This window comes from Cydia fagiglandana, chromosome 21 (genome assembly GCF_963556715.1).
Source record: "Cydia fagiglandana chromosome 21, ilCydFagi1.1, whole genome shotgun sequence".
NCBI lineage: Eukaryota > Metazoa > Arthropoda > Insecta > Lepidoptera > Tortricidae > Cydia > Cydia fagiglandana.
Genome location: NC_085952.1, coordinates 15,324,271 through 15,340,428, shown reverse-complemented (window position 1 = coordinate 15,340,428; position 16,158 = coordinate 15,324,271). Strand labels below are relative to the sequence as shown.

Below are 16,158 nucleotides of genomic sequence, written 5' to 3'. Positions count from 1 at the left end.
TTAAGTACCTGCCTACACCAACTTAGGAGACCCTTAGTATCGTGGATATCAGGCTTAGGTCCCAAGCTTATTGTAAAACGTTCGGTGGCCGTGGTCGTTCACCATAAACTACATAACTCATTAAAGTGACCAATATCCTAAGGTAGTTAATAGTAGGTAATAAGCTAGCATCTCGAAGTTATAATCTTGAGTGACTCTGGACGTATTTAGGTACTCTGTGCAGTGCAGTGCTGGTAGGTAGCAGAGGTAGCAAATTGTCCTAAGAAGCGGAATTGTGTTTTCAGCTCAATGAGTCGCGGCATTCCACAGAGTCAGGAATAACTCCCGATGACGAGCATCATCGATATCGGGCGGTTGTGAGGGGCGAGGGCGGGGGGTTTGACAGCCTCAGGTGGGCTACTTCTGGTCTTTACGAAAATAAACAAAAGATAGCGGCGGCCGAGCCCGCGAGCGGCCCGGACTGCTCTGAGCCCGCGCCGCTCCAGAACCGTCGAACTATAAATGGTAGCATGCCCGAGTGCGGGGGGCGCAGGAGGGGGGAGCAACCTCTGCTCCTCCGGGAAGCGCCGACAACTCGGAGTCAGGGCGGGACTGCCGAGCGGTACAGTCTCTCCTTCGTTACCTTCCACAACACAGCACAATGGTGAGTAGCGTGAAGTGAAGTGCAATGTGTAGTGTACAGTCGTAGTGAACATGATGTGACGCCATGACGCCACACGCCAGTGCCGGAAGCATCAGCTGTTGCAGCAGGGAACACGTGGCCGCAAACAAATATTTCGTTAACAGAAGTTACTTATTGCCGGGAAACTTAAACATCTTCGCGTGTCAATCGAATCAAACTATAACACTTAGGAGCGAGAACCGAATCAAACCGAACTTCAACAATTCAGTGCTCATCGGGGAGTGCTCAAGCCTTAATTTCTTCAATAACTAGACGTGCTTGAACTGCTAAGCCTTATATTTTTGTAGAAAACGTGAAACGGATCCGATAAATGATCTTGCATCAACAAGTCTGGTCTGCATCATTAACAATGTCAAGAAGAGAGGCCTTCCAGCCTCTGCCAAGACCAAGATGTTAGATTTTTGCATCCATTGTCAAACATTAATTGTCAAGTAGCTAGATTTGACTAAGTGACCAAACCAAATGCAGCTGGTATGCCCTGAATACCATTATCATAAGAACCTCGTCCAATCTGAGCATAGACGATGAATATTTAATGAATCTTGTATATTTATTATTTCCAAAAAATACTTTATTTATTTATACTTTATTGCACAAAAGAAATAACTTAGTGTACAAAAGGCGAACTTAATGCTTTAATTTCCGGTCCAAGTTCAATTCAAAGTTCATGAATCGTGATATTCATGATCATGAAGTTTAATTAATAAAAGTTACCTAATGATTAACAACCGACCAAATAAAATCCGAAATCTTAAAAAGTTAAAGAAAAATTAGAAGCGTTAGAAGTTATTTAAAAACTCATAAGCATAGAAACGACTTACCAATCACCTTGGTGAAAATATTCCAATTAAAAATAAACAATACACTCTCTTGCCAATAAGTAAAAGCATAATGGACATGTGATTACATTCCAATACAAAAGAAAGTTGGCACGATGCCGATCTATTTCGGGAGTTTTACATAACTGTGTAACACTGGCGCTGTAAGCCGAGCTGCGCTAAATTTAGAGGCGGCGCTCGCGCAGCCCAAACGCGGAGCGCACCAGCTGGGCTGGGCTGCTGAGATGTAGGGAAACCAGCGGTACACAGATCCTGGAATATACGTAGGTAGTATGAAACTAGGGGTCTCTCAGTATACTAAGGCGGGATAACGAGGTGGAGATTTTCGGCTAATTAAAGACTAATTTAGTAATTACCATCAATCGACAACTTTCGTCGTCGTCACATATTTGGGGGCAGACCTGACCTTAATAAATAATGCAGCGTTTTCGATCTCGTTGGTGTTACATTAGTCTTTACAAATACATATGTATCAAATTCGAAAAGTAGATAGATTGCGTACCTATATACAGTTGCATCCAAATGAGAACAGACATGAGACAATTTATGAGATGTATCATTTCGACTGAAACTTGAATACGACAATGATGTATGTATCTATCTTCAACAAGCATAATTTAAAGCAATTATTATGTCGCTGTTTAATCCGATGTATTGCGATTTATACAAAAAAAATTTTTTATTAATTAATAGACACAGTTAATGCGTAGTTAAGCGTATCTCATGGATCGGAATGTAATTTGTAATATCTAAGTAAATAAAAGAAGTGTAGAGTATAGGGAAATAACCTCTATCGATTAAAGTGCTTCAAAAGTCTGAAGTTTGATTAAAAGACCATGATTGACTCAATTAGAACATTATTCTCCCTTTCTAACAATATTCATCTTTTTCCAGGCGGATAAGGACAAGAAGGTAAAGAAGAAGAAGGCGAAGGAAGACGCGCCTGAAGAATCAGCGCCCGCGGCCGCGCCCGCGCCGTCCAGCGGCAGCGACCGCCAGAGCTCGCGCGGCAGCCGCAAGGCCAAGCGCACCGGCTCCAATGTCTTCTCCATGTTCACCCAGAAGCAGGTCGCCGAGTTCAAGGAGGTCAGTCCAGAAGCCTTATAACCCAGCCAATACCACAGTAAACTGTATATAATCCTCTCTAAAACCCTTCGGACCCTGTCCTATAAGAAGCCATAACCACGCCACACAAATTGACTCTAGGATGAGATACTTACCTCAAAAATGTGAGCCATTTGTTCTTAAGTAGTTGTAAAGTTTGTGAATGTCCTACAGCATCTGGCTGCGGTTTACTAACTTGATAATTATTACCTGGCTATAACAAAAAGGGAACATGAGATAAAGAATTTCAAACTTTAGTTTCTTGACATAAGATCTCAATTCTAATAAAATTGTGTCAAAGTAGAAAATGGCCACGAAAAGGTGACAAAAGTTGATGAATTTAAGACGTGACTGACGGTCTCGATATTTAATTTGAAGTTAACGTACGTATCCATCTTCCGAATTTAACAACTATTAGTAGGTCACAGTATTTCCATGAACCAAATGTAAGTAACGTCGGACATGCGGCGCGTGCGCGTAATGTTTATAAACATGATTCCAACCGCCATTGTTCCGAATACCGGACAGATAATCGTGACGTCATCCCTCTGATGCATCACAACAATCCTTCTTTACATCCTCGATTTCACATCCCAAGGATTTGAAAGATAACATGATTGTTGTTTGTTATAGGCCTTCCAGCTGATGGACCACGACAAGGACGGCATCATCGGCAAGAACGACCTGCGCGCCACCTTCGACTCCCTCGGCAGGCTCGCCTCCGAAAAGGAGCTCGACGAGATGGTGAACGAGGCCCCCGGCCCCATCAACTTCACCCAGCTGCTGACCCTCTTCGGCGCCCGCATGTCCGGCGGCTCCGATGAAGACGACGTCGTCATCAACGCCTTCAAGACCTTCGACGAGAACGGCGTCATCGACTCGGAGCGGCTGAGGCACGCGCTCATGACCTGGGGCGACAAGTTCTCCGCGGACGAGGTCGACGAGGCCTACGACCAGATGGACATCGACGACAAGGGCTTCATCAACACCACCGCGCTCATCACCATGCTGACGGCCAGCGGCGAGGAGGAGGGGGAGGGCGGTGAGGCCGCGTAATGCCGCCCCGCACACACGTCGCGCCCGCCCGGCCGGTTCCACCAACACACTCGACCACATCTCGAAGTGAACCGAATACATCATTTTATTTCTTTATGTAATAATTTATTGTTTCCATTTTTTTATTTATAAATAATGAAAATATAGTATTACTATTACCAACTCGTGTAGTACTGTCCCCGTCGGCGGAACCTGATCGTTTTGTAAGAATACTATGTATTCAACTATTTTGTTGGAATAAAGATTTAAAGCAAGTCTGACTAAGTGAGATGCGCCGAGACTCGGCCTTTTTATAAACACGATGTTGTCATTCACACTCCTCTTACACCCACACGTACGAGTACACCACAGCTCGAGTGGCGCGAGCCACGAGCCATCAGCCAGGCCATACGATGCCGCTAACAATATTCCAGGAGGATGACTTTCCATACGCATCTAGCCATACTGATTTTTTTGAAAGTTAGTACTACAGTCACATCCAAAAATATCGATACGGACAAAGTGTCAAAAATATGCATACACGGCCTTTGTTCGTATCGTTATTTTTAGACTTGACTGTACAAACAGCTCTAGAAGACACTATCAAATGAAGTATTCGAATCAAAATGATCAATCTGAAAATATAGAGGAGAATACATCAACAAATAAAACACATTGGATATGTTCCTAAAGCATAATATAATTATGTTTAGTCAACGCAAGAAACCTTCTCAAGTTACAGTTATTTTATTTAGAACTGGGTCATTCATATCAGTCAAAAGGACTGGACTGAAAACGAAATTATTACCTAACAAAATCTAATAATAGTCATAGTAGCTTGAATCTGACAAGTAGGTTAGCTGACTATTTCAGAACTTAATTACATAAACTCTGACTGAAACTAAGGAAACTATTGTTACATTTCTATTTAGGAAGTTTCTGTATGCTGGTGAACATCAGCAATACCACAATTGTAAAGAACACTTTTTACTATTACTACGTTACAGAAGTCAAAATACTTTAGACGATGATGATGATTATTAAATAAACAAGCAATATTTATTTTCTGAACGCATGCTTTCCGTCAATATAGTAATAGTTCTGAACGCGCCTGTGACTGTCACTGTCAGTTGTACGTCACTGTCAAAGACAGTTTGTTGATGTTGTTTTGTATTAATTTCTACCATCAAATTTTAATCAAAAACCATTCTTATGAATATAAGAAAAAGCTCAAAGTCGCGTACTAATTGTACGAAAACTAATTAGTAACTGTTTACTGCTCACGCCCTATTGACAGTGCTCATACAAAAATGACCGGAGAAGTGGCAGAGCACACGACGAAAACGTTCAAGTTTTCGTACCCGACCTGCACGAACGAGGATGTGTTCTTCCACCTGGAGGTGCCGGTGCGGATCCCAGGCGCGCGCGGCGGCGGCCGCGAGCTCGTGCAGCGCGCCATGGCCATGTTCCACGTACCGGTTTATCTGGAGGACGGTTGGTGTATTTCTTGCTTTATCACAGTTCTAAGCAGGTTATTTTAAATGTGTAAGTATTGAACTATAAACTGACTGAATTATAGGTGTAGCAACCTACAATTCCTATATTTCCTATTGAAATGGATTATGGTCGACCCCCGACTTAATGTTTACGCCCCTCCAATTATAAAATTAAACTGATGACAGTATTTGAGCAACTTACGCTGATCATTACAAAAGTATTTTGACCTAAGAACATTATTCAAGCTGGAATTGGAGTGGGGAATATTACTAATTATTATGTCCACCTGAGAGTAGCCAAACATTCATTATAAAACTGATATAATTTAATGTCCGTCTTTGGGTCACAAACTTACATGTGTCCACCAAATTTTAACTTAATTGGTCCAGTAGTTTTGGAGAAAATATGCAACATACAGCACTACAAAAATGGAACACATGCAGTTTTATTTATCTTATATTCATTTATCATGTATTCTCAGAGCTAAATGAGAAGCTAGCCCAGTTCATAGCGGAGGAAAGCAAGAAGTTCCATGACGAGCGTGACGCACGGCTGCTAGCTGCCCTGCGGGGGGGCGAGGGAGGGGGAAGTTTGGAGGGGGGCGCAGAGGGGGCCGTCAAGCGGTGGGAGAAGAGGTTCAAGGAACATGTGCGGGAGTACGCAGAGCAGAAGGACACCTCTGATGAAGAGGTACCTAATGCCATTAATCCTGGATGGCTTTGGAATCTACCAAAATTTATTTTTATTTTATTTATTTAAGCCTATAAATCTACCAAAAACCACCATACTATTTATTTGTATGAAGTGATTACCTAGTCTGTTATTGTGAACTGATAAAAAAATTATATTAATTGACTTCATCTGTATTCTGTGACGATTATGGTCTGCGTGCCTTTAAAGTTTAAAGCAAAATTGATAGGACTATTACTTATCAGCGTCACTGATTATTACAAAATTACATTAATGTGTTATCGAAAGGTGCCAGGTTTGCATCTACATAATTTTATTAAGGATCAGAATCAGACCAATTTTGAGTCTTTTTTGTCACTCTAGTCAGTTTTCTAGTATACAATACAAACATCACTCTTGGTTATAACAAAACTGTTTAAGAGATTCAAGATTATACTAAGGTGTTGTGTCAGGTATTTGCGGCCATGTACCACAAGCTGGTGCACTCGCCCGCCCTGGAGACGGTGCTGCGCGCCGAGGCGGGCTACGCGGCCGAGGTGCGCGCCGCCGCCGCCGCGCGCGACGCCGACGTCAAGCAACTGACACAGAGGTTAGCACACCTATTTTCATTATATTTTAGGAGACGTTTCGTTTTACAGTCAGCATCGAATATAGCTCGTCTTTTTTTTGGCGTTAGGTTAATTACGTCACACGAATTTCTAGGTTTTTTGACCCCTCCCCCCTCCTTGTCACACTTGGTCACATTTGGCAAACCCCTCCCCCCTAGTGTGACGTCACATTTTTTCTCGAAATCGCCCAATCGAATTAAGTAAGTACCTAAGTATTATTTATATTTTATCAAATTATTTTTGACGATATAAATATTAGTAATTTTATAACCCAAAACTGTTTAGGACAGAAAATTAAACGAATAAAAACGATTATCGTTTTTAAAACTTGTTATTTAAATGTACAGCGAATAAAATAATTTAAATAATTTTTCGGTTACTGATGAAGTTAAAGTGACGTCACAAAGTTTGTGCCTCCCCCCTCCCCCATGTCACAATATGTCACATTTTCTTGACCCCCTCCCTCCCCCTAAACGTGTGATGTAATTAATGGATGACCCCTTAGAAAAAAAAGTAAACAATTTTGACGTGGTTTTTTTATTGTAAAACTCTTTTTAAAAATTAGTTTATATTACTTACGTAAGCAAAAGAAAGTAAGTAATCCTATATGATTTATAATTGTTACATATTTTTGCTGTAACTTTTTTTCAAGTTTTTTTTAATAAAAAGATTCCTCAATGATAAAAAAACGTACTATAGGTAGTGACGGCTAAATATATTGGAACACATTCTGGATTGGCGAACTACTTGTGGCTCTTTGGAGTTGATATTTGTACCTACTTAAGTAAACGTGTAATTTGCTGGCAGACAAACAGAAGAGATGGAAGAAGCGCTCCGCAACCTGAACGTGAGCACGACCGAGGAGCAGATCAACGCGCTCGCGGTGCGGCAGTTCGAGGAGCAGGCGCTGGCGGCCGCGCGCTGGGGCTCGCAGCTGGACGCGCTCGCGCACGCGCAGCGCGCGCAGCACCGCGACCAGCTCGCGCGGGCGCTAGAGCAGCAGGCGCCGCCGCCGTGAGTACACAGTTCTTGAACCACGACCACACCGACTCCTCCCCCGACCCCGAGCAAACGGTATAGGTGGCCGGGTGAACAGAATACCATCGTCTTCAGCTTTGGCTCTGGGTCACATGTAATAAAATAATTTTGTTACCAAATTAAATGAAGTACAAGTTTAAAACAAGGCAACAGCAGCCGGTCGCTAAAAAGCGATCTTTTGCACACAAAATACTTTTGTTTTTACTCTAATGTCGTCATTCAAATCAAATCGTTTTAACCCTTTAGTCCGTAGCGGCAACATACTTGCCATCGTTCTTAAAACAAAAACGCATCTCTACTATAAGAATATCAAATGGTTAAAGGGTTAAAATGATATGTCGTGCAGGTCGTCCCCCCTGTCCCCGCTGCCGGACTCCTCCCTCCCCTCCCACGGGGGAGGGGCGGGCAAGGCGGCCGCGGACATGGAGGAGAGCTTCACCATCCACCTCGGCTCGCAGCTCAAGCAGACGCACAACATACGCATCGTGGCTATGGACGTCGAGGACTTGTTCGACACCTCCGGAGACAGGTACACAATCATTATTCCCTTTTTGTCAAACCCGCCCGGGATCTTTATATATTCCAACCCAGAGATGTCTCATCCTAGGTTCGCCTAACGGTCAAGTTTATGGGGGTCCAGGCAGGAGGAGTCAAGTGTAAACAGCGGTATAGTCAGTTAAATAATGAACATTTATTGAAATGTATCGTCGTCTTATATACTATTCCTAAACCTACGAAAAAATAGAAAGATAGGTATCTTAGAACTACAGAATCTAATCTACCCTTTGACGTAAATCGCACCTGTCTAGAGTGCGATGGCATATCTTCTATCCCGCTCACAATCGCCGGTTGCATGAAGTGGGTAGTAGAAAATACAGCAATTCAGGACTACCGTAGAGAATGTCGCTTGCGAGAGTAGCACGCCCAGTGGCCCATTTTATAAAGCTACAAGTTACAATTTACAAGCGGAAGTCTCTTTCTAACCATATGTGTTAGAACGAGACTTCCGCTTGTAAATTGTAACTTGTAGCTTTATAAAATAGGCCACTGTCTTCCATCTCGCTCCAACCGCTGCGTAAATACGTGCGCGCCGCCTGCGCGCGCCTCAGTTGCGTCCGGCCGTCGATGCAAGCGCATGTCCCATAAGTTTAGAAGAAAAACCAATGAGTTATATGTCTTTACTCACCGGATGCCATATCTTCTATTTAAAGTGGCAGGATTTAATAATAAAATATTCTCATTATCGCTCAAAAAATCATTTTCATGAATGTACGACGGAGGTGAGATCGTAATCGAGTAGGTCTCCTGCGGCTCATCGTCAGGTGCAGAATGCTTAGATGCGATCGGTGATTTTTCAGCGAGTAGTTTTTTAGTGTCGCGCCCTCGGCCGTGTTGCAGTTCTTGGGACGGGCCGCGCCTGCAGACCGCGCTGGCGCTGTACTCGGGCGAGCTGGCGGGCGCCGTGCTGCCGTGCCGGGCGCGAGCGCCGCCGCCGGCGCTCCTGGACGCGGCGAGGGCCGCCCCCGACCACCACTTCCCGCCGCTCGATGAACAGCTGAGGACCGTTGCCGAACGATCAGCGGAGCCCGTGAGTTTGTAACGGACCCGGCTTCGGCGGCCTCGTTGAAATGTTATATTTCATCACACTCGCTCAGTAAATGTGGAATCGCACGCAGGTTTAGCGGGAGTTATAGAAAAAGCGTTCTCCTTAGGGAGTTATGAAGTCTCTAGTGCCATAATTGACAGTTTTTTGTCTTTATACTTAATTTTTGTATCGCAAGTGTGATGAAAAACATTGTGTGTAACTCGGGCCGTAATAATATTGCAAACTCGAGTCTATAAATCGCTCCGGCGAGCCGTCGCGATTTAACTTACTCTCGTTTGCAATATTTAACTTCCGCCCCATATTGCACGATGTACTATTATTCTATTAATTTTCGATTCAAAGCAAACGGGGGGGAGGTTTTTACAGAGGTAGTTTTGGGGAGTCGATTTCTAGGTTTTCGGGATCGGGTATAGTTAACTCTTTTTCACGATAAATTGAAGGGAACGGGCCTTATAAGAAAGAATTCTGGTTCTTCACTATCTGTACCTTCATCGAAAAGCTTTACTCCCATTTGTCACCGCCGCCGGGCACAGACGGGACCGGGTCCATTCATATGAATCATTATTTGACCCCACCCATCCCCATCTCATGTATCGGTGGGAACACGAGTCGAGGACAAATACTTATTACGTGAATACACCCTATTATATTTCGTTCATTAGTTCCGAAAAACGAGCAGAATTCTATTACTTTTGGATTTAAAAAAGATTTAAAAAAATTAAAATAATGGACCACTGTACTCATTTCATTTATCTTGTTATCACGTATTCTAATATCAAATTTATCTCCAGATCGAGAAGCGCAACGCGACGCGGCACGAGCGCAGCGTGGCCGCCGCCGCGGCCGCCACCGGAGCCCCCGCGGCCGCCGGCGGAGCCCCGAGGCCGCGCCGCGGGCCCGCCACCGGCGACGTGTTCGTCACGCGCCACAGCAACCTGCCCAACGCGCACGTCGTGTTCCATCTCGTCATCAACGACGACGCGAGGGAGAGCGGTACGCCTCACCCGTTTTTTACCCGACTACGGCAACGCAAAAGGAGGGTTATGATTTTGACCGGTATGTATGTGGGTATGTATGTATGTATGTATGTATGTATGTTCATCTGTTCCCTCATAACTTCTAAAGTACTTATTATATTTTAACAAACGATGTGTCATTCGAATCGTCTTAATCGTCCGCTGGTTATAGGCTATATGGCGTCACAAAAAAATGAACAATGCGCCCTCTAGAGGTCATAAAGTCACGAACCAAAAAACTAAAATTAAGTAATGATGATGTGTTATACATCATTGGAAAGAGCTCAATTAGCACATTTCAAATATATAAATATTGTTAGCTTTTGCACCCGGCTTTGCTTGCATGCGCCAGATAAAACATTAATTTATCAGTTAGGTGATTCGAACTATGAATCTACAAGCGCTCTGGATTCTATCCGCGTGTTACGCGACTACGGCGATACAAGAAGGTTTTTGCAAAAGAAATTTGTTTGGCTGCTATACATGGTGTTTTTTTAATGTCCTGCAACATTTTATAACGTGAATAGGTATAGAAGTCCTGATCAGCCAAAATGTACGAGTATGAAACGGTCAATTTTTTTACAAGATACGTACGCGTTCCAAAGCCGGGCGCCTTCGGCGCCCTCATACTAAAAGAGTCGGGCGGAGCCCGACGTACGCGTTCCAAAGCCGGGCGCCTTCGGCGCCCTCATACTAAAAGAGTCGGGCAGAGCCCGACGTACGCGTTCCAAAGCCGGGCGCCTTCGGCGCCCTCATACTAAAAGTGTCGGGCGTAACCCGACGTACGCGTTCCAAAGCCGGGCGCCTTCGGCGCCCTCATACTAAAAGTGTCGGGCGTAACCCGACGTACGCGTTCCAAAGCCGGGCGCCTTCGGCGCCCTCATACTAAAAGAGTCGGGCGTAGCCCGACGTACGCGTTCCAAAACCGGGCGCCTTCGGCGCCCTCATAGGCACTAAAGCGCGTAGCCCGATATAGGCGGCGCTCTGCGTGCATTTCTGTACTGAGGACGCCCTCGCAAAAGTAATATAAAGTGACTTCATAAAGTTAGTAACGAAATCATGACCCCAAAATTAATTAAATAAAAAATAAGTTCAAAAACTAAAACCCGACTACTGCAAATCGCGCTCTAAAAAGTATGAAACAAGATAGAATTCTTATCTAAAATTATCAAGCAGGAAATATTATAAATGTTACCATTTTTTTTTATATAAAAATACAACGTAATATAATTAACAGATTTTTTTATATATTTACAGAGATTCAGAGGATAGCCGTGGTCGTATGCCACATTACTTTTAAGTTTATAATCGTGGCATACGACCACGGCGATCCTCTGAATCTCTGTAAATAAATAAAAATCAGTAAATTATATTACGTTGTATTTTTATATCAAAAAAATGGTAACATTTATAATATTTCCTGCTTGATAATTTTAGATAAGAATTCTATCTTGTTTCATACTTTTTAGAGCGCGATTTGCAGTAGTCGGGTTTTAGTTTTTGAACTTATTTTTATTATATCACGTCATCATCATCATCATCTCGGCCATAAGACGTTCACTGCTGAACATAGGCCTCCCCCTACCGCGTATAAGCGTGCGGTAGATCACGTAGTATTCATTAAATCGTGCAATTTATCTGATTATAAAAAAAATTACAGATCTCAAACATAATTTTATAAATGACTCGTTAATCGCTCGTCGCCGTCGGTCTGGTGTCGTCGGCGATATAGAGCGAGATAGCGACCGGGGAGTTGAATGTTCGCAGGGGAGATGACGTCCCGCCACCCGGCGATCCTGGGGCTCCGCTCGGTGCTGCAGGGCGCCAGCAACAACGACGTGACCAGCCTGGCGCTGCCCCTGCTGTTGCGGCACGAGCTCACGGAGGTACACACGAGAAAATTATTGCAACTCGAGCTGCCGTCGCCAGCTTTTGAACTCTACTATAGATTAGAACAGGGGTCTCCAAACCCTGGCCCGCGGGCCAAGTCCGGCCCGCAACGCGATTCAATCCGGCCCGCCGACACCCAAAGCGTGTGCCCACTGTCCGGCCCGCAGGCGCCAGGCTCCAGGGCTTCAGCATTCATTAAGAGTGGAATTGTTCCTAACGGCAGCAATCGGACGCCCTTCCTCGACGCAAAAACCGACGTCGGCCCGAGCGAAAGCTTCTGAGGCAATATGGCCCTCGGGTAAAAAAAGTTTGGAGACTTCTGGATTAGAATATAATAATATTAATAATAGGCCCGCAGGGCAGCTTGTGGCGAGCTGTTGGGGAGTAACGACCCCACGGACCCGAGTGCTCCCGAGAGTCGGTCAGGGTCTCCGTCTCCGGCGTGTCTTCATCGGTCGGAGTGGACCCCAAGGGGACCCGCAGGACTCTCAGCTCTGGCTTGCCTTCATTGGCCGTCCAGAGAGGAGTCGTTAGAGCTATATGCTCCAGGGGTGGAAGTGAAAGATGCATAAGACGCGAGTTGGCACAGTGGCTGTTAACAGCCACTGGGTAGAAAGCGGCGCACACCTCTCGACACCCCTGAGCCGCTCACACCGATGTTGCTCCTGGTCGTCTTCGCGACGGCAGTTTCAGGGGCCCATCTAGTCGGCGGCAAGTCACCACCTGCCTCGATAACGTGTGTTAGCATTGTTATGGCAGGTGTCCGAACTCTTTACAATAGCCCAGTCTCATTGTCCACCCAAACTTCAATCCATAGACCGGTATACTATTCACTTTTGCTACAATAGTCCCAATGCCTGCTGCGACCGGTTCATGGGTGTCTATTGTTGCGCCTGTGAACGGGTTCCAGCAGGCGTTCTACATGACATTAAAGCTCTCCAAGGGGCCTCTACGTGTTGGATCTGTGTCCCCACGCAAGCCTATCAAAAAAACCGGGATTATAGGCCCGTGATATCCAAAAGGAGATACAAAAATTAATAATAGTACATTATTGTCGAGGCTCGGAAGTAGACATGTGTAAGTAATGCTCGTAATATCACAAATGAGATATCTCTCGAACACGTAATATGGCATTACGTATCTCTCCGCGAAATCAACCAGTACTTCAAACATCACGCATCACGCGAGCCGCACCGAGCGCGCGAGCGCCAACGACCGGCCGAAGCGCGCGAAATGGATTCAATTCCAAATACATTGACTCGCCGATATGAACGGTCAGTTCAAGTCTACGCACGGAGCGCGTAATGTGTAATGTCACTTGTGATAGTGTCATGTTTGTTCGCCATGCCATGCCATCATTGCTTTGTTATCTCGCTCGCACTCGCACTCAGTGCTCGCTCGCTCTCGCTCTGCGATGCTTTCGGCTATCTTCGGAACCATTCGGATAGGTCCGCTCGGCCGATCGCCGCGGTTTAAGTTGTCACTCACTAATATTTTTACGAATATGATTTTCTGCAATAGATTTAAAACTCTAATGCGTCCGCGTAGAGCTTAAAATGTTTTTCTTATAATATAAGAAGGACACGGTCAAATGGAGTAATTTATTTGCGATTTGAAATTGACGAAAAGAAAACCGTTTATTATTATTATTGTGAAATGTTTGATAGTTTGCTTGACTTTCGCGGTTCGCGGCAAACTAAGTACGAGTTAATGCTTGTTTATCCTTTAATTTAATTGTGAATTAGTGCATATCGAGACTGACTGTAGAAATTCGAGTTGTTTATAAAGACTGAGTGAACTAAATTGCAAACATATTTAAATTAAATTGTGAAAGGTGTAAATAATAGTTACGTTATGGCAATATCCTGATAATGTATTAGTGCTGGTGAGTAATCGCTTTTTTACGGACTATTGGTGACTTTAACTTGATTGACCTATTTAAAAAAATGGCTATAAACGAACCACTTTACGGAGACAGAACCAAAGCGAGCAAAATGTACGCATTGTTATAGAATACTCGCCATATTGGGAAGCTCCATAGGCAATTATCTACCTCCGAAACTTACATACATATTACATAATTACATTATTTTATAATTTATAAGAACTAACAAAAAATCTTTCACATAAAGGTGACAAAACGCAACGCGTAATAAATAGATCGATCGCCGATACGGATCCGAAACGCCTAGAATCACTAGAGTGCTGTAGATGCGCTGTGTAATGTAAGAAGATAGCTGTAATGTGGTCATCTCGCGCGCGCCCGAGCGCTGTTTAACGGTCGGGTCATGTTTCGAGTGATGAGTGATGTGATATCTCAGTGTACCATTACGTGTTCGGAAAAGTGATGTGATATAGCATCACTTTTCGAAGCACTGTTTCGCGCATGTCTACTCGGAAGTAGCTACTTGCAGGCTGAGGATTCGTTTTAAACGGACGACCTTGGGAGTCCGTTTAATTGAATCCGAAGCCAGCAAGTAGCCTTCCAGCCGAGTCATATACAGGGCGTCCCACAGCTATGCCACATGGAGGGTAAGTACCCTGAATATTGTAGATAGAACATTTTGCTGAAAGAAGACATTATTTTAATTTAAAAAACAATTTAAACTGCATTCATAGATTTTTAAATAATTACATGGTTGAAACCGGGAATCGAACCCGCTACACGGAAAAAAAAACATCCTGTAGCTTTTTCATACCGATCGAAAGGCTTCATCATAAGGATTATTTTTTGCTAAATAACATAGTGTCGGTAATAAAAAGAAACCCGTGAATTTTAACATTTTTCATTCAAATTAACCAATTTAATTTATCAAATGCTCAAAATGAGTGTCATTCTGTTGAATACAAAGCCGCTCTCTTTTGATTATTTCGCTAAATTTCACATCAAATGTTAAAATTCATGGTCTTCCTTTAGTTTCTGACACTATGTTATTTAGCAAAAAATAATCCTTATGATGAAGCCTTTCGATCGGGATGAAAAAGCTACAGGGTGTTTTTTTTTTCTCGTGTAGCGGGTTCGATTCCCGGTTCAACCATGTAATTATTTAAAAATCATGAATGCAGTTTAAATTGTTTTTAAAATTAAAATAATGTCTTCTTTCAGTAAAATGTTCCATCTACAATATTCAGGGTACTTTCCCTCCATGTGGCATAGCTGTGGGACGCCCTGTATAGTGCTTTTCTCAAAAATGGTGCAAGAAATATAAATATCATAGAAATATTTTACAAAAGCAACGTTCTTACATATATATTTTGACAGAAATAAGCCCATGCCGCCTTTTTATTTTTTTTTAATAAAAAAATAGAAGTGTATTTTTCTGCCAAAAATACGCCAACCTATTTGAGACATCTAAATAGTCGCGGTACTAATCATCCGTTTGGCCGTTTAATGGGCCTGTGCCTTCATTTGATATGGTCATTTCAACTTTTAAAAAGTTTGGAACTCGACAAATAATGGAATTTGTTTGCAACATTGCAGTCCCAAAATCGAGACTGCAATGTTTTTAACTTTTTAATTTTTGACTGACCATAAACTACGCGCTTCGCGACCTATTTTTTAGACGGCAAAGTCGAATTTGCCGTCCATTTTTGAGAAAATACTTGTATGTATGTCCCGTTAGGAGATGACGGCGGCGTGGATCGTACGGCGCGCGGAGCTGGTGCTGAAGTGCGTGAAGGGGTTCATGCTGGAGGCGGCGGGGGGAGGCGGCGCGCAGCTCGCCACGCTCACGCTGTGTGTGCCGAGCACCCTCGCGCCGCCCGTGTTCGCGGCGCTAAGGGCGCTGCTGCCCGCCGTGTTCCGCATCTCCACGCCGCTCAAGATCAAGCCGCGCGACTAGCTCACGGCCTGGCCACGACATCGGTCTAAGGCGATCGGCGGCGGCGACCGGCGGTAAGTCGCAAAAACAATAACCCGGCGACGCATAATGCATGCCACGAGCCTTGTCGCCGAGCGGCAGCGCGCGCGGCGTGCACCGGGCGACCGGCGGCGGCGGCGAGCGGGGAGGGGCGCCACTCGAACATTTGTATCGGGCAGCGCGGGCGATGCCACGACTTTGGAGCGTCGCGACCGGCCTAGGCGGCGCGACGGATCGAGCGGGGCGATGCGGAACAAAACATTTTGTTTTTTTTTCGAGCGACATGGAGACGG

General features: G+C 44.3%; 3 protein-coding genes across 4 annotated transcripts in view; 2 read left to right on the top strand and 1 right to left on the bottom strand.

The window, feature by feature from the left end:
* Positions 1–16,158, bottom strand: part of LOC134675239 (nucleoplasmin-like protein) — a 201,149-nt gene that overhangs the window by 120,301 nt on the left and 64,690 nt on the right. The gene's annotated exons all lie outside the window — the stretch shown is intronic.
* Positions 495–3,978, top strand: LOC134675225 (myosin regulatory light chain 2). Its single transcript, XM_063533440.1, is given in 4 exon segments — positions 495–621; positions 624–643; positions 2,416–2,607; positions 3,259–3,978. Coding segments are annotated over 4 exon segments (747 nt in total). The 5' UTR covers positions 495–509; the 3' UTR covers positions 3,682–3,978.
* LOC134675337 (protein C12orf4 homolog) lies at positions 4,893–15,847 on the top strand. The gene is made up of 9 exons (XM_063533544.1): positions 4,893–5,154; positions 5,639–5,847; positions 6,300–6,436; positions 7,263–7,469; positions 7,840–8,022; positions 8,892–9,081; positions 9,891–10,092; positions 11,883–12,001; positions 15,629–15,847. Exons 1-9 carry the CDS (start codon positions 4,971–4,973, stop codon positions 15,845–15,847), a joined length of 1,650 nt encoding a protein of 549 aa, XP_063389614.1. The 5' UTR covers positions 4,893–4,970.